Source organism: Protomyctophum bolini, assembly GCF_963924005.1.
Source record: "Protomyctophum bolini genome assembly, chromosome: 11".
NCBI lineage: Eukaryota > Metazoa > Chordata > Actinopteri > Myctophiformes > Myctophidae > Protomyctophum > Protomyctophum bolini.
In genome coordinates, this window is record NC_137872.1 from 40,565,700 (window position 1) to 40,592,067 (window position 26,368).

Here is a 26,368-nt window from a genome sequence, read left to right on the forward strand (position 1 = left end):
AAAAATTATGATAAATCCTTGTACCACACGCAACATACTTATATGGTCGGAAATCCCGGTAAACACAACATATGACTGTAAATAACTTGATGAATCAGGCCCACTGTGAGCTTGTAGATCTGCAATATATACTCAGAAATGACAAGAGGGGCCTCGGTCCCCTTCTAATACATCGTCACCGCCGGGTGGAAACCTTGTTGTATGTGAAATATAGCCGATCTACAAGCTCACACAACCCTGGGTATTTTGGGTGGTTTTGAGGGGCGCTGGCCCCTCCTATGTCCAGCTTTGAGGGTTTGTGTGAACACAAACATTTGGCTGATGATTGGCTGATCACCCCATAGAGATGATTTGATTAGCTGAGCAAAGTATACATATGGAGAAAAGTGTACTCTCCTGAAATGGCCTTTCTGTGTGGAGTTTGCATGTTCTCCCCGTCCATAGGTACCCTCACATGTTCTCCCCGTGTCCCCTAGGGTAGGTACCCTCACATGTTCTCCCCGTGTCCCCTAGGGTAGGTACCCTCACAAAAAAACAGGCCAGCAATCCTGGTCTCTAAACTGCCTCCCTCTGGCCAAGGACTAGTAATGTTGGTCGGACGTGACATCTATTATTACATTTGTGAAGTTGCTAGCCAATGAAAAGCGTCAAAAACTGTGGACATAACTGGTGGACATATGCTGTTGCCCCAACAGGGCCAGAAACAAGGCCAACAGGGCCAGAAACAAGGCCAACAGGGCCAGAAACAAGGCCTTTTAACCACGCTACTTACACACACTACAACTCGCTTACAATTCGCAAACCTGGCAACACTGCCCTGAGTTCTAATAGGCCCACCAGGCCCGCCCCCACACTACCTTTCAGTCTCACAATCGGCAGCCATCTTGCTTTTTATTTATATGGGCGAGTGGAAATTGAATGCAAATAAATTAATTATAGGTCCAGCAAGCAAATCATGATGGTCTGTTTGTGCTCAATAGGTCACAATAACATTCCGATTTTAGGTGTTGTGTTTTGTATGACATTTTGGCCAGTAGTTTTATATCTATCTCAGCTTTTGCCTGATAGCACACATGCTAACAGTGGTGACCACAACGTTAGCAGACTCATTTTGACGTGCGGAGTCTCTCTCTCTCTCGCACTTCTGCCGCGGAGTGCGTTAATTCTAGTTATGTACAAGCATCTCTCCTTTCAGTGGCATCACGCCATCTGCTGGGCCACAAAATCTCATCCAACGACAACGATATTCTTTCGTTTTGGGTCCGAGAGGCTAAATCTCCGTGGTCCGTGGCTCAAATTATGCCGAATAATTAATGGGCCTCGATATGAAAAAAGCTTGAATACCACTGATTTAACCCATTCCAGACCTGAGATCAGATTCATACGAGGTTTCCACTGGACACACACTGGTCTGATTAACCCATTCTGACCCGAGATCAGATTCTAAAAATGTCAGTCGTTCTTCGATTTTTCAAAAATAGCAGACCTATGAGCTTGTAGATCTGCTATTTTTCAATAGCTAAAGCATAACATGATGCTAACACCAAAATGGGTTCCCGTTCAGAATGGGTTAATTCAATCCATGAGTTGTGTGGCTGAACTATAGTTTTACAGTATCGCCATGTTTTTCACCAGCAGAAACCATTGATTCTCACATCATGCTCGGCCCAGTCGAGTCCTACTCAACCTCAAAAAACCTCAAAAATAGCAGATCTACAAGCTCACAGCGCGCCGCCGAGTGGCGCGCTACGAGCTTGTAGGTCTGCTATTTTTGGAAATTCGAAGAACGACTGACATAGAAACATGGCTTTTTCAGAAAACTGTCATTTTCAAACAGACATTTTTAGAATCTGCTCTCAGGTCAGAAGGGGTTAAGTCGTGGTCAACAAAGTGTCACATAGCACACTCACCCAATCAGGCTCTCGTCCCCCAGCTGTGCGCCTCCGTCCTGCATGGTCTGGCACAGTGCCAGCAGGGGCAGCTTTTTCTGGGGGGAAGAAAATAAATGAACGATGATGAGGATGCTGGGAAATGTAGTTCTACGGACTTCAGCTATATGAGATCATCTGCCACGTCACGTCGTCACAGTGATTGTCTATGGCAGTGGTTTTCAACTCTTTTTTTTTTTTTGGCTCAGCTAAAAATGTTATTCACAGGCAACTCTGTGAATAACATTTTCATTGACGGTACCCATGAATTGCAGTGTTATTTTAACCCATTTATAGGCCGGACGTCAGAAAAAAAAGTCTTCTAAATGGTGACAATTTTCTGAAAAACCTCATGTTTCTGTATCAGTGGTGCTCAATATAATTATGTAATAATAAATATGTAATTGGCCACCGACCCCCCAATTTGAAAATATGTTGTTCCAGGGACCTCACCCAGAAGCAAATATTTGAGTTTAAAACGTTGAAAGAATATACGTTCAAAGATTTGAGGCACATTTCCACGATTTTTCAAAAATAGCAAAAATCTAAATATCCAGCTATAAGAATACAGTATGTCATGAGGAAAACCTGAAAGAACATCCGTTTCCATCAAAGGACAGATTGAAAATAACTTTATACTTAACCCATTCTGACCTGGCACCCATTTTGGTGTTGGCATCATGTTATGCTTTAGCTATTGAAAAATAGCAGATCTACAAGCTCATATCGCACCACCGAGTGGCGCGCTACGAGCTTGTAGGTCTGCTATTTTTGAAAAATCGAAGAACGACTGACATTTTTAGAATCTGATCTCAGGTCAGAATGGGTTCATCAGACCAGTGTGTGTCCGCAGTGGAAACCTCGTATGAATCTGATCTCAGGTCAGAATGGGTTAACAACATCCAACCACTTCAACAACCAGGAGGAACGTTCCCCCCAAAATAGCCGATCTACAAGCTCGCAAAACACGACACAACACAAGTTTCGCATTTGTGAGCTGGTAGATCTGCTATTTTTTGGTAAAGGATATGGTGTAGATGAAAAGAAAAAAAACGAAAGTGAAACGGATACATTAAAAATATTATCAAAGTATTATGGGGCACCCCAGGATTTGCGACCCACTAAGATTATGTTATACTTTATAGCTATTAAAAAATAGCAGATCTACAAGCTCATAGCCCGGCACTCGGTGCTGCGCTATGAGCTTGTTATTTTTTCTTTTTTCGTGAATATGTGGCGCAAATCTTTGAATATATATATTCTTTCAGGGCGTTTTTAACTCAAATCTTTGCTTCTGGGGGAGGTTCCTGCAGGAACAACATATTTTCCGATGGGGGGGTCGTTGGCCAATGTCACATTATATATTCGGGGGTCCTTGACATGAAAATGTTTCAGAACGACTGACATAGAAACATGGGGTTTTTTTTCAGAAAACCGTCAGGATTTAGAAAGACATTTTGCAGAATGGAGCTCAGGTCTAAATGGGTTTGTTTAACGAGGGCCTGGCGGTTTGCCGAGAGTCGCCGAGACATGCTCAGGAAAAAAAAAAGCACATGATGTTGACGAGGCGAAGTGGCGACAACAACGTCTCGTGTGACCCGTCAGCGGCGTTGTCTTTGTGCGTTGTGTGTGTGTGTGTGTGTGTGTGTGTGTTTGTGTTCATGAGTTGCTGTGTTGCATTTGAGAGACAGGGACAGACAGACAGACACACAGACAGACAGAGTGATTGTGACTGGCCTCCAAACAGCGAGCGGAGATGTTTTGGCAGACGTCCAGAGTTGAATATCTTTCTCCTGAGTCACTGCGTGTGTGTGTGTGTGCGCGTGTGCGTGTGCGTGTGCGTGCGTGCGTGCGTGCATGTGTTATGTAAGGAGAAATACTATATGTGCTGATAGCACAGCAGGAACACATCATTGCTAATCTGTCCTTCATCGTTTCATTTCTCAAGGGGCGACCTTCTTAATCCACTCGGGGCGAGAACCCCTTTTGGTGTTTCAAGCATTATGTTACACTTTTAGCTATTGAAAAATAGCAGATCTACAAGCTTGTGGGTCTGCTATTTTTGAAAAATCGTGAAAATGTGGCGCACATTTGGAATATAATATATTCTTTCAGAGCGAACATTTTTAACTCAAATCTTTGCTTCTGGGGGGTCCCTGCCGGAACAACATATTTTCAGATGGGGGGGGGTCGATAATTCTGGGGCGTTTTCAGGTCTAAATGGGTTAAATAAGCCAATCTTCCTCCACGTTTCATAACGGAGGGTGCGGAGGACCTTGGGGATCAGCTTGGGGAACAAGTCGGTTGTGAAGATCCTAAACTTCAAAGAGCTCTTATAACTTGTCACTGTGTGTGCCACATTAACCCATTCTGACCTGAGATCAGATTCATACGAGGTTTCCACTGGACACACACACACACTGGTCTGATTATAACCCATTCTGACCTGAGATCAGATTCTAAAAAGGTCAGTCGTTCTTCGATTTTTCAAAAATAGCAGACCTACAAGCTCGTAGTGCGCGCTATGAGCTTGTAGACCTGCTATTTTTCAATAGCTAAAGCGTAACATGATGCTAACAGCAAAATGGGTTCCCGTTCAGAATGGGTTAAAGGACCGCAATATAAACGCTTTTGAGATCTTCAAGATGAGATGCCTCCACCCTCCAAACCTTCAACACCGCCCTCAAAAAACCCACCTTCCCCAATAAAGTTCTTATTTTTTAGCTTCCTCATGTAAAGCGTCTTTGGCTCAACTCAGAAAAGCTCTATATAAGGTTGAGATATTATTAACCCATTTAACTCCTTTAGCGCCATCTAGTGTTAGCATGCGCACACCTAAGAAAAACTTTAGAGGTACCGCGCTTTGAAAATCCTGTTATAATGGAGGCTCAACGGAGATGGATTTAACCCATTCTGTACGGGAACCAATTTTGATGTTAGCATCATGTCGTGCTTTAGCTGTTGAAAAATAGCAGATCTACAAGCTCGTAGCGCGCCACCGAGTGGCGCGCTACGAGCTTGTATAGGTCTGCTATTTTTGAAAAATCGAAGACACTTTTAGAATCTGATCTCAGGTCAGAATGGGTTAATAATGAAACTGTCAGGATGTAATAGACATTTTTAGAATCTGATCTCAGGTCAGAATGGGTTAAAAATCCCATCGCTGGTGGAGACGGAGGCTCTCCATTAGGGCTCTTTGGGTGTCCCACGATCCAAAAAACGATTTTAAAGCATTTTTTCCTAATTAAAAAAGAAAGAAAAAAAGTGACACCCCTGGGTGAAGGGTGAATTAAAAACAATAAAAACAAAATAAACATATATCGGTATCAGTATCGGCTATGGGCACAATTGTTATTTTAAACATCGTTATCAGCCAGGAATTTCCATATTGTGCGTCGGTGCATCATCATCATCCCTGGAAGGAACCCATTTTGGGCTTTAGCTATTGAAAAAATAGCAGATCTACAAGCTCATAGCGCGGCCACCGAGTGGCGCGCTACGAGCTTGTAGGTCTGCTATTTTTGAAAAATCGAAGAACCACTGACATAGAAACATAGCCTTTTCAGAAAACTGTCAGGATGTAGAAGACATTTTTTTGAATCTGATCTCAGGTCAGAATGGGTAAAAAAAAAAAAAAAAAAAAAAGGAATAGAAGGAAGATCTCTTACGTGTCTCTTCTCCGAGTCCGAGCCCACTTGCCCCTGCAGACAGGCCACCAGCCTCTTGTGTGTGTTATGAGACACCAGACGCACCAGCTCCATCCGCCTCTCGATCTGCACACACACAACAACAACAACACATGATCCTCAATTACAATTACAATACAATGGCAACAGTAGTTAGAACCACTGTAGATTCTGTGGATTCTCAGTACTGGTCCTATGACGCTACGTTGTGTGTATATAAGTACGTGGTTGACCGGAGTCCTGCAGTGGCAGTGGGCGTATACGTTCAATTGTCTCACTTTTCTCCCTCTACACCACGGGATTATCAACTGATTTTGAACCAGGGACTGAAGCTAAAAACCAGCTCAGTGGCCTTGTTGTTAAGAGTGTCCGCCCTGAGACTGGGAGGTCGGGGTTCGATCCCCGGCCGGGTCATACCAAAGACTCTAAAAATGGGACCCAGTGCCTCCCTGCTTGACACTCGGCATCAAGGGTTGGATCGGGGGTAAGTCCCTGCGACATACTAGCGTCATGTCCAGGGGGTGTACTTGTACATCAAGCTGTCCCACGCTACAGAAACAGGAGATAGGCTCCTGCCCTGTGGGGCTCATGGCTCGGCAAGGCTATACTTACTATACTACTACTACTGAAGCTAAAAGAACAAAAGGAAAAAAATAGATAAAGTGCCCCTCGGGGCATAGGTCTCCACCAGGGCAGGTCAGGTTGTGGCCTCCTGGTGGCGCTATAATAGGCCAATGTGAAAAAGGGTGCCATTTCTTCTTACGCCTTGGATGATTTGAGGCTGATAATTTTGTTCCAAAAATGTGTTAAGTGTTGGTGGCGCTAATAGCTCTGTTATATAGCCTGTAACAGGCCAATGTGAAAATGATATTCCTCGGCCTAGTAGGAAAGTCCGTGAAGGATATCACGTAAATTGCGCGCTGCGTTCACGATTTGAGGCCAAAGACACGGCCAAAGCATTTCCGGTGGGGGGGTCCCCGGCCAAAAAACGTTGAGAACCCCTGTGGTGACAGACGGACGCACGGACGCACGGACTCACACACACACACACACACACACACACACACACACGGACGGAGTGCAAAACATACTCTCTCCCCGCATGACTTCGGCCTGGTGGAGACAAACAAATGATTGAGGACCATTCGTGGCTGAGCGTTTGGTGTTTTAAGCTTTACGTTATAATTTAGCTATTAAAAAAAAAAAAACAGATCTACAAGCTCATAGCGCGCCACCGAGTGGCTCTGTTATAGCCTAGCCTGTTATAGAATGTACCATTTCACAAGTTCAAAAATGTGTACAAAGTCTATTGAAAATAGCCGATCTACAAGCTCACAATGCGTCGCGACGCGAGGCATTGTGAGCTTGTAGATCGGCTATTTTCAAATGCTGAAGTGGTTAATGTATGCTTTCTATAATCAAAATTAAAATCGCCAAAGTAACTATAGTAACTAAAGTTTTCAAATAATTCTAGTGAAGTAAAAGTACACACAGTTTGTCTCCGAGATGTAGTGGAGTAGACTTTGGACAATTGGAGATACAAAAAAAAGCACAAATACCTCAACATTGTACGTACTTAAGTAAAAGTACTTAAGTAAAAGTACTTAGTTATACTTTTCTATACCACTGGTTACAACACGCAGCTCTGACAGCCTGCTGGCGGATGTAACACACACACACACACACACACACACACACAGACTGATGGATGGATGGCTGCATGTGGAAGCGATACTGTTTCAACATGTGATGTGCAGAGCGCCCCAGGGACACACACCACACTACACACTACCGTGGGAAACACACGAGTGGGTCTTACGGGAGGGAGGATCGAGGCCTTGTGGTGGCATAATATACGGTTTTAATAATCCACAATGCACAGGCTCTATAACTCTCATATACACAGCTCCCACTGTATTAAACTAGAAAGGTCGCCATTTTTCTAAAATTGCAAAGTGTGGTTGCCACAGTCGCTTACATAGCCCCTCCCACTAATATTGCTATAGCCAATTACAATGTCACATCACCCCTGTGATCATGCGTAAGTAATTCGGAGGGTATTTATGCCCCCCCCCCCCCCCCAAAAAAAAAAAAAACGGTAAATTTGTTTGCATTCGCGGCGCCCCCCTATGGATGAAAATGGAATTGCTTTTTGGCTTTTGGTCGATTAAACCACCCGCGATATCTGATTCAAATTTGGGGTGGGGGGGTTGGACATTTGGTTTGTGATTTGTGGCGTTTTCGGTAAAATAGGCCCCTATAACTTCGGAAGCCGATTACGCGCCGAACGATACGCACTATCAAAAATCCCGCCTGTGCTCCCGCAATATTTGGCATAACTACAGAGATATGAAATATTATGGAAGTTTGCGGAATGTATTGTATAGTCGATAGGGCTCGCGTGAGTACATATGACCGCACGTGAACGGGCTGTTTTCTGCCCCCCTCAATGTCGCAAATCTGTCTATACTCTATGGCTCTGTTGTAATACAAACGTGCACGTGTGTGTGTATATGGATAGGGTGGCCTGGCTGGGTGCATGACTTGACTATAGCGCGGCCTGAATGATTCAGCCCTGCAGCCCTGCTGTGAGATATGATCTGGACAACAGATGTCAATATGGAGTTGACGATAACATTGACCACTTCTGTGTCTTCGTCATACTTCTCTCTTCTTTTCTTTCGTAATCTTTTTTTGTCATCAGACGGACAGCTTGGTCATAATACTTCTCTCTTTGTTTGACGTTTTGTTAACTCATCCTCCTGCCGTTAAAACCCAGTGGTGGAAAGTAAATATAAGTACATTTACTCAAATGCTGTACTTATAAGTACAATTATTTTCTTCTTCTTTCAGATTTTTATTTGTTCAGCCCGAAACATTGTGTTTGTCGTCATGATTTGTCACGACAAAGAGTTGGCTTTGTCCGCGCGGCGTAAACGTCTTTGAATAATATACTTTCTGAAAAGTCTATGAGGAAAAATGAACACGGGGAGAACATGCAGTGCGGTCGTCTTTCACTAAGAAAAGCAACTCATGTCTCATGATAATGCCGTTATATCACCACTTTGTGATGTGTTGAATTGGAATATGTGTTTTTCTTGTGTAGCCTCGTCGATACCCAGGCTTTCATACTTCTTGTGTAACTTTTTTTACAGTGATGTGGAAAAGGAAATGAAACTTCTGCTGTCGCTTCCATTTTCAGGGGACATGCGAGGGTCTTACCGGAATAGTGAAGAAGTGGTCCCGCATGCAACACAGGCTTTGCTCCAACACTAGTTGGGAGCAAAGCCTGTGGTGCGGAACCATATACTTCTTCACTGTATGTATCTATACCTTTTGTCCAGCACCAGCCAGGAACTGGATGTGCGCAAGCCACCTGCTTTTTAAAGCTTACCAGAATAGAGTATAGCATAAATAGCAGTAATAAATAACTTCTCTAAAAAAATCTCTGTTGAGTGGAAACCTCATATGTCTCAAAATAGACTCGCAATGTTGAGAGCTTGTAGATCGGCTATTTTTGCTACTTCAGTGTGACACTGTATAGAACGAGAAGGTACACACCAAAAGAAAAATGCCATAAAAAGTTGAAATATGGATTATACTAGTTGTCTGCAAACAGTAACTATATACAGGACACTGTATGTGTAGTACAGTGTTTATGCATGCAGTTGCGCGCATGCACACGCGGGCACACACACACACACACGCACAAGGAAGCACACGCACGCACACGCACACACCTGTCAAAGTGTTGACATCCTCTTCCTGGCTGTTTCAGTAACCCAGCGGTACTCTATACTTTAAATTAAAGTTTTCTGTTTTTGTCTTTTAACCCATTCTGACCCGAGATCAGATTCATACGAGGTTTCCACTGGACACACACTGGTCTGATGATTAACCCATTCTGACCTGAGATCAGATTCTAAAAAATGTCAGTCGTTCAGTCGATTTTTCAAAAATAGCAGACCTACAAGCTCGTAGCGCGACACTCGGCGGCGCGCTACGAGCTTGTAGGTCTGCCATTTTTCAATAGCTAAAGCACGACATGATGCTAACACCAAAATAGGTTCCCGTTCAGAATGGGTTAAAAAAAAACTTTTTAGTGGATATTCAGCCATCGGATGGCACGAGAAAAAAATACTCTATCCGGGCTGTCCAATTGGTCGGCACTCGGCAGCGCCATTACCTATACTGACCAATCATTATAGGCCTCGTGTGGAATGACGGCGATGCTGAGAGGGCTATTAACCCATTCTGAACGGGAACCCATTTTGGTGTTAGCATCATGTTATGCTTTAGCTATTGAAAAATAGCAGACCTACAAGCTCGTAGCGCGCCACCGAGTGGCGCGCTACGAGCTTGTAGGTCTGCTATTTTTGAAAAATCGAACGACTGACATTTTTAGAATCTGATCTCAGGTCAGAATGGGTTCATCAGACCAGTGTGTGTCCAGTGGAAACCTCGTATGAATCTGATCTCAGGTCAGAATGGGTTAAATGAGCCTTTACACAGTCGAGTGCCACCGACCTCGTCCCTTATCCTTGTCCTGCATGTTGCCTCTGATGCAAAGTGTGTTCAGAAATCAACCAGCAGGTGGTGCAGTTGAGTATGTTTTTATAGTAGCGTTAACCCATTTAGGCCTGACCTCAAAATTAAAAAAAAAACTAATTCTAAAATCCTCCAGTTTTCTGAAATAAATATTTTCACGATTTTTCAAAAAAATAGCTACAAGCTCGTAGCGCGCCACTCCGCTATGGCGCGCTATGAGCTTGTAGATCTGCTATTTTTCAATAGCTAAATTATAACATAATGTTTAAAACACCAAAAGGGGTTCCCACGCCAAAATGGGTTAAAAGGAACCCTGGCTAATAAGACAAGTATGCCTCGACTGTATAGGTTAAATGTGGGTGTTATTGTGGGTGCTATTTATATGTATGTATATATATATATATATATACAAATGGTTATGATTAGATACATGGTTGGGGTATGCAACCTTAGGCATGGGTGCCAACTTTGCCACAGGGGAGGGTGATCAGTGATCACCCTCCAGTGATCACTGGCACACCGGCATACGTGTGACTGTGAGAGAGAGAGAGAGAGAGAGAGAGAGAGAGAGAGAGAGAGGGATCTTTCTTTTCAAATAAAAATACTTAAAAAATAAAAATGAAGCCGCCTCACATCTGTATTAATGCAAATTACATCCTGCACACACAATTCCACATTCAGTCAAACTCTGATCTCGGACTGGGGGGAGAGATTCTGGTGGGTGGGTGCAGGGTTATATTGCTCCGTGCAGTCCGAGTCTAGTCAATGATCATTTCATAAAGATATTCCAATAAAAATAAAACATAAGATTTTCAACCTACAGTATAATGGCATGGCATGCGCAACGTTGGGACAGAATACTGCCACATGCGGCCCTCACCATCACTTAATGCGGCCCACAGGTCAATATCAGAATACTGATCTATTATTGATTTCAGCTAATTACTAGTATTAAAATGTCATTGTCTTTTTTTTTTATGTCAAATGTATTTTTATTTAGTTCATAAAGTTAACATAACTATAACTGAATGCATTTGAAATTAAATAAAAAAGGTAACTTTTCATGATTCTAACAAAAAAAAAAGCAAAAGAAAATAATCTGGATTTCAATTAAAATATATTGCAAAAATAGCTGATCTACAAGCTCAAAACGTGTCGCGGAATGTGGCCCTCTGGAGTGAGTATATGGAGACATATAGTGGCCCTCTCCATCGTCAAAGTTCCCCACCCCTGGCCTATAGTATTGCACTGTATATTGAGCCAAACCCAATAACTCTGGCTCTGGTATAGAAAGGCTTGCCCAACAAGTAACACTGCTTGTGACATCCTGCCCTGAGCCGCGTCATTCTCTCTCTCAGACAGCAGAGATGATGCCGGGAGCCAGACAGACCACAGCTGGGCCGGGCCTGGGCGGGATCCAATCGATACGCTCAACATCCATCCAGCAGATCTGCAGGCTGTGATTAACGCAACGGGAAGTCTAGCCCGATCTGAAGACCAGCCGCTTGGACCCAGATCTACAGCACTGGGAGCCACAGAGGGAGGAGCCAGACACACAAGGCAGGCAGAAAGGCAGGCAGGCAGGCAGACAGGCAGGCAGAAAGGCAGGCAGGCAGGCAGAAAGGCAGGCAGGCAGGCAGGCAGGCAGAAAGGCAGGCAGATACTAGGCAGGCACTAGGCAGGCAGAAAGGCAGGCAGTCAGGCAGAAAGGCAGGCAGGCAGAAAGGCAGAAAAGGCAAGCAGCAGGCAGAAAGGCAGAAAGGCCGGCAGACACTAGGCAGGCAGGCAGGCAGGCAGGCAGGAAAGCAGAAAGGCAGGCATGCAGACTGCAGGCAGGCAGACAGAGAGGCAGGCAGGCAGGTAAGCAGGCAGGCAGGCAGGCACTAGGCAGGCAGCAAAATAAAGAAATAAGAATAAATAAAAAGAGGGAGTTCATGGGATAGATGATGAGACACCGGGGAGCGAAAGAGAAAGGCTGCTGCGTGACGGGAAGGAAGGAAGTGGAATTATAGACGTGGAGATGCAGAGGCGATGTTTGATCCAGACCAAAGAGAGAGAGAGAGTACTGCCCTAGGCCTATCAATTGAGGAAACGCACGCACGCACGCACGCACGCACGCACGCACGCACGCACGCACGCACGCACGCACGCACGCACAGCTGTCGTGATCACTCGAGTGACAGCGACTGGAGGAAAAATTGCTTTGAGAATAAGGTATTATTGTTTGTTCTTTACACACACAACAGAAACCAAAGATTGTAGATCTCAAGAGTGAGAGACCACAGCAAACAGACATCCTATAAAGGCCCACACACACTTTTAGGTGATAACATATACTCACCGCAGTGGTTGGAAAACTACAACGTGACGTCACTGAAGCCGCGGTGATTAAAGAGACTCAACGCTCACCTGAACACATATCTCCGTTTTTACTAAAACTACAACATGACGTCACTGAGCCGTGGTGGTAAGAGACTCACCGCTCACCCCAAACACATCTCTCTGTTTTTACTAAAACTACAACATGACGTCACTGAGCCGTGGTGGTAAGTGACTCACCGCTCACCCCAAACACATCTCTCTGTTTTTACTAAAACTACAACATGACGTCACTGAGCCGTGGTGGTAAGCGACACACCGCTCACCCCAAACACATCTCTCTGTTTTTACTAAAACTACAACATGACGTCACTGAGCCGTGGTGGTAAGTGACTCACCGCTCACCCCAAACACATCTCTCTGTTTTTACTAAAACTACAACAGGACGTCACTGAAGCCGCGGTGGTAAGAGACACACCGCTCACCCAAACACATCTCTCTGTTTTTACTAAAACTACAACATGACGTCACTGAGCCGTGGTGGTAAGTGACTCACCGCTCACCCCAAACACATCTCTCTGTTTTTACTAAAACTACAACAGGACGTCACTGAGCCGTGGTGGTAAGCGACTCACCGCTCGCCCCGACACATCTCTCTGTTTTTACTAACCAACATTTAGGTGATAATTAAGTGGACTATGCGTCCAGCATTATAGCCTCCTTGGAAAACAACATCACGTGTGTTTTTTCATGCGAGTGCTGCATGTGACCACTTTTACATAGCTAGCATCTTATGAGAGGTGGGGTTCTTTTGGTTGGCACATAAGTGGTTCTTATCTGTGTGACGTTTTCTGGTCTAGAGTAGAGAGACACACACACACACACGCACACACGCACACACACACACACACACACACACACACACACACACACACACACACACACACACACACACACACACACACACACACACACACACACACACACACACACACACACACACACACACACACACACACACACACACACACACACACACACACACACACACACACACACACACACACACACACACACACACACACACACACACACACACACAGGTCCATTAAACAGAGCTACATGTTGTGGTCATCCTTTTCCAGACAGCCTATAGAAGGAGCCAATGAAAACAGTTCACAGTGCAGCCCAGTAGCCAATGACAACAGTTCACAGTGCAGCCCATTAGCCAATGACAACATAGCTACAACGGTGACCTTCCCGACACACACACAGAATGTGGAACTTCCAGTGAGTCACTGACGAGCGGCGAGGAAACACCTTGGTCCAGTTGTAGGATGACTGCATGTTAATGACTATATAGCGACTGGAACATGAAACTAAAATGGAAAATGCCTTTCCAAACCAGTGTTGTTTTCGTCGACTAACACTAAACTACCTTTTTTCACAGACGAAGACTAAATGGAAACTAAATGAAATCTAAGCTATGATGACTAAAACAAAGACTAAATGTATTGACAATTTCGTCAACAAATAAAAACTAGACTAAAATGTTATAGGAAGGGACTTTCCAGTAAAAGTCATTTTATTTTACACTTGGTTGCATGCTGAAAATAGCCGATCTACAAGCACACACGCGTTGTGAGCTTGTAGATCTGCTCTTCTCAGTAAGTGTAAAATCAGACATTACGACGACATCAAAGCCAGCGCCGACACACATTTCCGTCGACTAAATCAACTGTAAATTTAGCCGAGTAAACACCGAAACATTCCAGGTGACTAAAATGTGACTAAAACTAAATGAAAACTATTCAAGAGAAAATTTTAAATTTGCTGCCAAAAACAACACTGTTCCAAACGTGCTCTGAGTTGCAGCTCAACCCGGGCGCGCCGATTCAAATGAAGGGCATGAAAGTTAAGCATGTGTAAGTGGTTAGTTATAGTTAGTTACAAGTTTGAATATTATCCCACGACAGTATAGGCTGTTCACCGTTAGCGTTAACGACCTCGACTGATCCGTGGAACCCAGTAAGCAGGAGCTAAAGGGAGCCCCGGAAAGGAAGGAGGAAAGCAAGGAAAGCAGCGTGGTTTTTGGCAGCAAATTTCTATTTTAGTTTTTAGTCATTATAGTCTCTCGAATAGTTTTCATTCATTTAGTTTGACCTGGAAATGTTTTAGTGTTTAGTCTAGTTTTAGTCGACTAAATATCACAAGACTTCGGTCGACTAAATGTACAGTTGATTTAGTCGACTGAAATGTAGGCCTTGATGCCGTCGAAATGGCTGATTTTACACTTGCTGAAAATAGCCGGTCTACAAGCTGTGAGCTTGTAGATTTTTTCAGCATGCAACCAAGTGTAAATTGACTTATTCTGGATCTCTTGTCCACTAGTCCCTTGAACTCCCTAGATAGCATTTTAGTCTAGTTTTTATTTGTTGACGAAATTGTCAATATATTTAGTCTTACTTATAGTTTTCATTTAGTTTCCATTTAGTTTTCTGCGGTGAGAAAAGGTAGTCGACGAGCATTTTCCGTCTGAGTATTACGAAAACAACACAGAAGGAAAGATTCCCGGGAATAATAATTCAAGCTCTGGATAGCAATAATCTATCGTGATTCTTTGAGCTACGGCTCACAAATAATACAAAACATTGAAAAGCAAACAGTTAATTAACAACTACTGTACAGTAAAAGGAATATTCTGATGTGGCAGAGAAGGAGGACAAAATGATTAAACTAGAAAAAGGTGCAATTCCTGGAAATCTCTCTCCCCCTTTCCTGTCAATGTTCACTTGATACTATCGATAACGGCAGAAAAGCCAAAGACAAATCTTTAAAGAAAAAACATTCACCGATTCACTTGCGTAAAGTTCCACCAACACAGTTTTTACTTCACACAGAAGTGTAAATAACACAGAGTGAGATCTAGAGCAGACAGACAGGCATGTACAATTTACAATTTACAATTTAGGCATTTAGCAGACGCTCTTAATCCAGAGCGACTTACATTAAGCAAGAACAAAAGCATGGGAATACATCACATAAAGACATTTATCATGAAACATGCGTAGCTAAGAAAGTAACAGTGGAATATCTATAATGAAACTATACATATAAGCTATACATCTATACTACTATGCTACACATATGTACTATGACGTGCTATGACTACTAGAATTGCTATCTAAGGGGGTGGGGTAAGTGCTATGGGCCATGATGGAGTCTGAAAAGGTGGGTTTTCAGACTACGGCGGAAGATTGGGAGTGATGCTGCAGTTCTGACTGCAATGGGAAGTGCATTCCACAGTTTTGGAGCCATGTACAGCTGTCCAACAAAACCAGCCTGTCTCACCTCTCCATTCCTCCTACAGAGTAACTGTCTCTCTGCAGGCCTGTCTCACCTCTCTACAACTCCTACAGAGTAATGCCAGGGTTCTGTCTGTCTCTCTGCAGCCTGTCTCACCTCTCCATTCCTCCTAGTACAGAGTAATGCCACGGTTATGTCTGTCTCTCTGCAGCCTGTCTCACCTCTCCATTCCTCCTACAGAGTAACTGTCTCTCTGCAGCCTGTCTCACCTCTCCATTCCTCCTACAGAGTAACTGTCTCTCTGCAGCCCTGTCTCACCTCTCTACACCTCCTACAGAGTAATGCCAGGGTTCTGTCTGTCTCTCTGCAGCCTGTCTCACCTCTCCATTCCTCCTACAGAGTAACTGTCTCTCTGCAGCCCTGTCTCACCTCTCTACACCTCCTACAGAGCAATGCCAGGGTTCTGTCTGTCTCTCTGCAGCCTGTCTCACCTCTCCATTCCTCCTAGTACAGAGTAATGCCAGAGTTCCGTCTGTCTCTCTGCAGCCCTGTCTCACCTCTCTACACGTCCTACAGAGTAATGTCAGGGTTCCGTCTGTCTCTCTGCAGCCTGTCTCACCTCTCCATTCCTCTTACAGAGTAATGCCAGGGTTCCGTCTGTCTCTCTGCAGCCTGTCTCACCTCTCTACACCTCCTACAGAGTAATGCCAGGGTTCTGTCTGTCTCTCTGCAGCCTGTCTCACCTCTCTACACCTCCTGCAGAGCAATGCCAGGTTTCTGTCTGTCTCTCTGCAGCCTGTCTCACCTCTCCATAATTACTCCGTCTCCCACAGAGACGGGGGAGGACTTGTCCAAACAAGATAAAGACCCCAGGCGGAGCCGGGCAGGCAGGCAGGCACAGCCACGGACGACTATATGGAAAGATGGAAATGAGAGAGAGAATGGGAGCGTTACACACACCGACCGCTCTGTGTGGGGGGGAAGGAACAAAGTGTCACATTTTCAACCAAATGGACATTGGAAAACGAGAGGGGAAGAGAATGGCATTGTTTTTTTCTGTCTTGTGTTATTTTGGTGGTTGGAGAGAGACAAAAAAACAGTCTAAGTCCAAATTTCAGACTGACCCCTCCACGAAAAGGCCTCGTTGTCCTGACCCCCTTATCTGTCATTTATACATTATGGATAAATAGTGTGGAGTCTGTGGACTGTTTTTTCGTCTGTGGCATTCCCTAATGTTACGTGTTTACAGAAGTACTATACAGAGAGTAATATGATCATTATTTGATCTCTAACCAACTACTGTAGAATGTACAGTAGTGAAGTCATTCTGGTAGTACAGTAGAATGTACAGTAGGAACCAGTGAAGTCATTCTGTAGTGGTACAGGTCCCAAATAGGCAGCAGCACATCGCCAACGCTTTCCTTTCCAGATGCTGACGAGTCATAATTATGACACACATTATTTATCCATTCAACGTTTATACCTTCCAGATGATCACGACTCATAGGACACAATGCACTGCAGATGATCACGACTCATAGGACACAATGCACTGCATGCCCACGGATAGTTTATGTTGTGCAGCGTGTGAGTTACCAGCGTGTGCGTCGTGTGTGCGTGCGTGTGTGCGTGCGTGAATTCCACCCACAACACCTGATGTTGCAGGAATGCAGACTGACTAACAGCAGAGCACTTGGCTCTGGACCAAAGGTCGATTCAGCTGACAGACAGACAGACAGACAGACACCTCATACACACATTTCAGACGGACATCTGTGTTTCATGGCCCCCTAATGCTTTTCCCAATGGTGGAAGTCACGTGGCCGGTCTTCGACCATCAAACACTTGTGTTTGATGGGGGGAGGGGAGGTCGAAAACCACGTGACTTCCATTGGAAAAGCATTAGGGGGGGGGGGGGCATGAAACGCGGACGGAACAGAGCATGTTCGTTTGATATGTGTGAACGAGGCCAGACGGACAGACAGACAGACAGACAGACAGACAGACAGACAGACAGACAGACAGACAGACAGACAGATCTTCTCTTATGGTGCATATGGTCCCTGCCCTGGCATATATTTTCAAATGGGCGGTCCGCGGGGCTATAATTAGTGTCAATTTGGGGGTCCTTTGACATGAAAGAGTGTTGTGAAACACATGGTGTCCAGTACAGTAGAAAGAGAAAGCAACCTGGCTCTGCATTCTCCACATGGGTTGGGTCTCTCTGGGTGTTCAACCGGGACAAAAGGTATACAATTCAGCTTCACAACTTTCACTCACACACACCCACAACCGCGTGCGTGTCTGCGGGCGTCGTGTGTGTGTGTGTGTGTGTGTGTGTGTGTGTGTGTCTCCTCAGTTGACAGGCCTAGGGCAAGGAGGGTTCAAAGTTCACAGTCATTGCAGGTCATAAATGTGAGTAGTATACTCTTATGAGGGCGAGCTAGAGAGCGCTCGCACACAGACACACACACACACACACACACACACACACACACACACACACACACCTATCTCATTGACAACTGCACCCTTCTAATTATATAATCTTGTCACTCTCTGTCTCTTATTATAGCAGGCGTTGACACTATAAGCGTTGCCCTGCTTGCCGGCAGGTAAATAAAACTTTGGGGCAGGTGGAGGAGTTTGCTTTCAGCGAGTGCTCGCTTGAGAGAGGGGGGACGGCAAACCGTCTATAACCCATTTTGGGTGGGAACCCGTTTCGGTGTTAGCATCCCGTTATGCTTTAGCCATTGAAAAATAGCACAGATCTACATAGCTTGTATAGGTCTATTTTTGAAAAAATCAAAGAACGACTGACATACTGTAGAAACATAGCTTTTTCAGAAAACTGTCATCAAACAGACATTTTTTTTAGAATCTGATCTCAGGTCAGAATGGGATAAACACAACACGAGATATATAAACACCTGAACGTGGCCAGAGTGCTCAGTCTCTGTCTGTCCTGTGGAATGCAAAACAACAGCACTGTTTACCAATCCTAATAATGTGCCGTTTGCACTGTTGCTGTGACTTGCTGCAAATATCTATTAAGGTCATTACACACTGGCGAATTGGCGACGCGATATATTCGTGCGGATAATTCGCATTTAAAAAAAAACCAATTGAAGTCCATGCAAGCTTCCACATCAGTGGCGAATGTGCGAAAATGCGACCGTTTTCGCTCTTTATTTGTTCGCTCTGGTGTCGAATTTTGCAGAGATTCGCAGGCGAACTGCAACACTCCACATTTCGCATTTTCAGATCGCTTATTCGCATCGCGTCGCTAATTCGCCAGTGTGTAATGACCTTTAGTGCTGCCAACGGATAGGCCTATTCCATAATTCAAATGCATTATTCAAATGTAAAACAAAATAAAAGAATAATCGAATATTTTAAATTAAGATTCGAATTAAATAAATAACAATATAATGGCGTATAAAGTGTGAGTTCTGGCGAGACTCTGTGTGCCACGTAAACTAAAACGTCTCACAAAAACCAGGCTATTTTAAGATAATTATGAATTATTAATTTCTCTGCATATACGGGACCGGAACCATATAGATAAAGAAAGAGAACGTTTTACAGCATATTAATTCTGCAATATTCATATTAAAATCATATATATATATACATTCGACATTCGAAAATCGTTCGAATACATGTGGCGTTTTAAAAAGGAATATTCGAATATAATCTTTGGCCGGAATGCGACGCTCTATATATTAAGTGGTAGTGTCCTGCCATATTCTGTATATACTGTACATACTGTATATATACTGTAGAGACTATATACACACACGCATGACCTCTTTGCTGTTAAAGTATTTACTTCCTTTTCCCGTTTAACTAAAGCCCATTTTGGGGGGCGGGAACCCCCTTTTTGGTGTTTTGAAGCATTACGTTATGCTTTAGCTGTTGAAAAACCGCAGATCGATCTACAAGCTCATAGCGCGGCACTCTAGCTATCTTTGAAAAAAAAAATCTTGAGAATCGCGGCGCAAATCTTTCAAAATGTATTTTTTTCAGAGCAAAGGTTTTTACTCAAGTCCCCTGGTGTATATGTGTAAAAGTTATGTATGTCTTGTTTGTCATGTCTATAAAAACCAAATAAAAACTAATATAACAAAAGTCCCTGGAACAACCTTTTCAGATGGGGGGGGGGGGGTCGACGGGCCAATTACTATATCCTTTTGAGGGTCCTTGACATGAAATAGTTTGAGAACGACTGACTGACTTTTGTAGCATCGTCCTCGGGTCTAAATGGGTCGTTATACGGTAAGTGAAAACACTCCGTTTCTTTCTGGTGAATTATCGGACGGACACAGCGAGCACACTGGAAGGGTTCAAATCCAAAACCTGCACCCTCTAAACTAATTTCATCTTCACAGCGGAAGGAATTTCCCAGCTGGCACACCAGGTCAGTGCGCACGCACGTGTGTCTGTGTGTGTGTGTGTGTGTGCCTGTGTGTGCCTGTGTGTGTGTGTGTGTGTGTGTGTGTGTGTGTGCGTGTGCGTGCGTGTGCTTGCGTTCCTGCATGCGTGCGTTCAAGGTCACCACATACTGCCAACTGACTGTCTTCATTGCTTCTTGTCGAGGAAGGTCTACTTAAATGGGGTCAGTGTAGAGGTGAAGTCAGAGCACCGGGGCTGAGTTTTAATCTCCGTGGACTGAGTGGAAAAGCCACCGTGACACTTTCATGACAGCAGACAGACAGCCAAATATAGAATTCATGAAAAGCTACTACAGTGAAGTCTGTTCACAGAAGTTGTTGTATAGGATATGTGGGGGATTATCTGACGAGGTACCATTTGAGTGGGCAAAACCTTACATAATACTAAATAATACTAAATGATAGGGTCAATATAAGTAGAATAAGATAGCCTTTGCACAGGAGTATCTTTTTATATTTTTTTCCAAAAAGAAATAGCATAATATTACAAAGTTATAATCCCACTCACTGGTGAAATTGTCGGGAGGAAAAACGGGCAAGCACCGGGGGTGATTTGTCCAGTATTCCTCCAGCCTAGTCTTCACCAGAGCACAGGGACTGAATGGTATAGTGTTGTTTTTGGCAGCAAAAACATTGATTTTAAGTTATTATAGTCATAGTCTTTTGAGTAGTTTTCATTTAGTTTTAGTCACATTTTAGTCCCCTGGAATTGTCTCGTTTTAGTCGACTGATTGGCATGAGATTTGAGTCGACTAAATCTACGGTTGATTCAGTCGACTAAAATGTGTTTTGGCGGGCCTTGATGCCGTCGTAATGACTGTTTGTAAAATAGCCGATCTACAAGCTACAACCTTGGCTGTTAATCCAGCATCACAGTGTGTCGCGGGTTCGAGGGGTACTACGATAGCAGCCGACCAATCATGTCAACGCACGTTCCAGACCCCCAGGAACGCCCCGTGTCCGAAACGGTTGAGAAATGAGCGTTACCGTGTGCCTCTACTGTACTGTACTGTACTGTACTGTACTGTCACTGTGACTGCACTGGCACACCCAAAATCATCATACAGTTAATATGTGCGTGTGTGTGTTTGTGTGTGCGTTAGGTTGCGCACAGGTGGTGAAAAACAACCATGCTGTTTCCGTGCTGCTCATACCCAGCCACCCACCCAGCCACACATATCTCCGTAAGGGAGGGGTTGCACCACTCAAAAAAAGACACACTGGTTCTCAGACTGAAGCTATAAACTATAGCATAGAGGGTCATATAAGTATGGCAGCAGCATGCTAACAGACTGATGCTATATAGAGGGGTATGCGCATGCATAAAGTGAATGGCACAGTGAGTTTAAAGGACAACTTTAGTTTTTCTTTTCAACCAAGGTTCATGTTTTAGGTTGTTATTAGAGAAAGTAAAAGATGAGTGTTTTTTTTTTACAAAATATTATCATTTACTATAGTCCTACTAGACCGCAGGAAATTACATCCGGCCCCCAAAAGATCACAGGATCTACTGAATGTGAAGGTAGCCTACTGGGGGGGGGGGGGGGGGGGGAAGCCACACTGTGTGTCATAGGCTCAATATGTCAGTTTGACACATTCAGTAGATCCCATGATCTTTTGAGGCCAAAAATAATTTCTTGGGCTCTAGTAGGACTACCCGTCAAAAACAGCTAAATACCCTAAAACGAAAGAAATCAGCAAACGGAAAACAATTAACACTCATCTTTTACTTCCTCGAATAACAACCTAAAACATGAACGTTGGTCGGAAAAAGAAAAGAAAAAAAGGTGTCCTTTAACGTCATTTAACGCAATCAGATGGGATTGATGATGTCACGCGCATTACCCTCTATTCATTAACCACAGGGTCATATAATCACCTGTAGGAGGTCATCGCTCAGCACCTCTGTCTTCTCCGCTCTGTGAAGAGAAACACAGGAAGAAAAATATATATAATATATATACATGAAACAGTGCAACATCAACTGAAGCATTCAATACAGTATATGACAGATAGGAATGCACTGGCATATTCACCGATACCAAGATGTTAGGCATTATTAGTTGTTTCCGATACTGCTATCGGTAACAACTCTAATTTGTGTTTTTACATTTTATTTTACTCTGCCAGCCATCACAGTAAAACATCCACTGTAAATATTACCTCAAATAAAAACATGTTCTGTTACTCTGCCAGCCATCGCAGTGTGTTTGAAGCATTACGTTATACTTTAGCTGTTAAAAAAATAGCAGATCTACAAGCTCATATAACAGCTACGAGCTTGTATAGGTCTGCTATTTTTGAAAGATCGCGACAATGAGGCGCAAATCTTTGAATATATTCTGAACGGGAACCCGTTTTGGTGTTAGCATCAGGTTATGCTTTAGCTATTGAAAAATAGCAGATCTACAAGCTCATAGCGCGCCACCGAGTGGCGCGCTACGAGCTTGTAGATCTGCTATTTTTGAAAAATCGAAGAACGACTGACATTTTTCAGAATCTGATCTCGGGTCAGAATGGGTTAATCAGACCAGTGTGTGTCCAGTGGAAACCTCGTATGAATCTGATCTCAGGTCAGAATGGGTTAACTCAAATCTTTGCTTCGACATTGTTTTCAGATTGGGGGGTCGGCAGTGCCAAATAGATATATATAATTCTAGGGGTCCTTGACAATGAAATAGTTTGAGAACCACACTGACATAGAAACATATAGGGTTTTCAGAAAACCGTCGTGATTTAGAAGACATTTGTAGAATTTGTGCTCATGTCTAAATGGGTTAATAGTTATACCGTATGCCGTATGGTCATCGCGGAAGCGTTTAGCAAAATGTGGAGGACGGTTGTGTGATGCCATCATTTACACACCTGATAACGGAGAGGGAGTTATCGAGGTCACCATTGAACACGTTGTTCCGACTGCCTCGTGTCAGTAATTGTCCTTGAGCTATCTTTGATAGAATGCGTGCAATTTGAAGCAGTTATTTTTTTTTTGTATATGAAGTGGATGTTTTACTGTGATGGCTGGCAGAGTAACAGAAATGTTTTTATTGAACCCATTTTGGGTGGGGAACCCTTTTTTGGTGTTTGAATGCATTACGTTATGCTTTAGCTATTGGATAATAGTAGATCTACAAGCTTGTGTGTGTGTGTGTGTGTGTGTGTGTGTGTGTGTGTGTGTGTGTGTGTGTGTGTGTGTGTGTGTGTGTGTGTCAATTTAACAAAAGGTGCAGACGATCAGAAATCAGCAGAGAGTGAGCAATGTTTGCGCTACTCTATGCCGAATTGAAGTGGACTCAGAACCGGAAAACAAAACGTCTGGGTTTCCGAGGCTACAGTGGCAGTATAACATGCCGTTTGGAAGCTTAGCGTGGGCCAAAAAACAGCACTCTGTTGGAACTATTCTCTCAGGAACTAAAAGCAAGAGCCAACTTGTAGTGAAACATGCAGCTGAAACAGCAACAGCAGAAGGAAAACTCTCTACGCCTGAGCCAACAACATCACAGTCCACTCCAACCACTCTCCAAACATACAGTATTAACCCATTCTGACCTGAGATCAGATTCATACGAGGTTTCCACTGGACACACACTGGTCTGATTAACCCATTCTGACCTGAGATCAGATTCTAAAAAAATGTCAGTCGTTCTTCGATTTTTCAAAAAATAGCAGACCTACAAGCTCGTAGCGCGCCACTCGGTGGCGCGCTATGAGCTTGTAGATCTGCTATTTTTCAATAGCTAAAGCATAACCAAAATGGGTTCCCGTTCAGAATGGGTTAAAAAAAAAGATTGTGTTAGAAAAATGATGTCGTGTATTGATATGGAATTGCTATACACAGCAATGTAACAATGTTGAATAAGTATTACATTCATTGTTTGGTTTGTTATGTTTTTGGTTTTTTTGTATCTTTACAAAAAGGCCATCATTGTACACATCACAGCTGTCACTCAATCCTGTAGGTTCACACACTCTATAACATACGACAAATTAGACCGTTCCTCACCCAGGAGTCAGCCCAGCTCCTAATCCAGACCACAGTCTTGTCAAAACTTGACTATTGTAACTCTCTCCTTACTGGCCTATACCGGCATGTGCACTTAAACCTCTCCAACTGATCCAAAATGCCGCAGCTCGCTTGGTCTTCAACCAGCCAAAATTCTCACATGTCTCCCCGCCCCTGCTCCGCTCCCTCCACTGGCTCCCGGTCGCTGCCCGCACAGAATACAAAACTCTGATGCTGGCATTCAAAGCAACCAAAGGTATATGGCTCCCCCATATCTTGCAAAACTATGATCGAACCCTACAAACCCTCCCGCGCACTCAGATCAGCCAAGGCGGGGAAGCTGGAAGTACCCTCACTAAAAACGCCGGGACAACGCTCCATGCACGTCCCAAACTCTTCTCCCTTCTGGCTCCAAAACAGTGGAATGCACTTCCCATTGCAGTCAGAACTGCAGCCTCACTCCCAATCTTCCGCCGTACCCCTAACCCCTAACCCCTTAGATAGCACTTTTTGTAGACTTAGATAGCATTTGATAGAGACTTATAGCAATAGCATGTTATGTAGACAGCACTAGAATTGCATTGTATGTAGTCAGAGCACTTCATAGTGCATAATATAGTATATTATGTATAGTTCATATGTATAGTTTCATTATATAGACATTCCACTGTTACTTTCTTAGCTTACGCATGTTTCATGACAACTACTGTGTATATATGTGATGTATTCCCATGCTTTTTGTTCTTGCTTAATGTAAGTGCATGCTTGCTTAATGTAAGTCGTAACGGGATGTTCATTTACAGTAAATGTTTCACCAAATAGTTTGAACGTCATTTGGTGAATGTGCTTTGTAACCCACTGACCCTCCTCCTACACAGACATGCGCACGTGCACGCACACACACAGCGACTCAAACAGGTCTGTGAAGCCTGTGGCCGTTTTCCATAAAGGAGGACCTGTTTGATCCATACTTTTAACACACACACACACACACACACACAGTCGCGTCATGTGCACGTATAGTTTTGTTATGACAACAAGAAGAGGTGTGGGTGGAGTGTTTGTGCGTGCGAGCGTGCGTGCGTGCATCTCAGACACAGCACATGCATGTGGAAGAGCAGCACTCTTGACATCATTCCATAACCTCTCTGTAATATTCTGGGACTTGTACATACAGTAACACACTTGGAGAGCATTCAACATAGGTCTTTACTTCTTGACTCTTAATGCAGAACTGAACACACACAGCACACTCAGAGGCTACAACAGGCTGCAGGGGATCTTGCTAATCAGCACAGGTGGAAATAATGTTCTCAATCAGTGGCATGATCTTTCACCTAGAAGACACTTTCTGTCTGAACAGTGAACACACAAGCCAAGACAACAGCACCCCGAGGCCTCGTACACGCATGAAGAAAGACTGTTCTGTGCTCTGCCTGTGTTTCATGGCCGCCTATAGCCTCGGTCCCAGGCTTACTTATCTGCGTAAAGAAAAGCCTGCAGGCCACAACGTAAGGCACGAGAAGCTATCGGCGGATGTATGTATCCTCCCGGGAACATACGTCAGATTTATTTCCCCCCGGATACGATATTTCCCCCGACCAATCACAAGACTTGTTTCATTCGCGGCAAATGTATAAACTGATTTGTATAAAGCATCAACTTCATTTCCTTGGGGGGGCGATACTTCCGCTAAAGTCCCGCAACTTCCACACAAACAAATGATTGTGACTGTGTTTCTTCTACACCACAGGCCAAGACAACAGGCACCCCGGCTGTGTTTCTTCTACACCACAGGCCAAGACAACAGGCACCCCGACTGTGTTTCTTCTACACCACAGGCCAAGACAACAGGCACCCCGACTGTGTTTCTTCTACACCACAGGCCAAGACAACAGGCACCCCGACTGTGTTTCTGAACACACAGGCCAAGACAACAGGCACCCCGACTGTGTTTCTGAACACACAGGCCAGGACAACAGGCACCCCGACTGTGTTTCTGAACACACAGGCCAAGACAACAGGCACCCCGACTGTGTTTCTGAACACACAGGCCAGGACAACAGCACATGGTTCTATGTCAGTGGTTCTCAATATTCCATGTCAAGGACCCCCAGAATTATA

General features: G+C 44.0%; 1 protein-coding gene across 2 annotated transcripts in view; it reads right to left on the bottom strand.

Moving 5' to 3' along the window:
- arhgap17b (Rho GTPase activating protein 17b) overlaps nt 1-26,368 on the bottom strand; it is a 90,598-nt gene that overhangs the window by 41,691 nt on the left and 22,539 nt on the right. For both annotated transcript variants that reach the window (XM_080776515.1, XM_080776516.1), the window contains exons 2-4: nt 22,121-22,160; nt 5,597-5,701; nt 1,911-1,987 (exon numbers count right to left, since the gene is read on the bottom strand). In XM_080776515.1, coding sequence (XP_080632641.1) covers nt 1,911-1,987; nt 5,597-5,701; nt 22,121-22,160 — 222 coding nt within the window. The remainder of the gene's footprint in view (nt 1-1,910; nt 1,988-5,596; nt 5,702-22,120; nt 22,161-26,368) is intronic.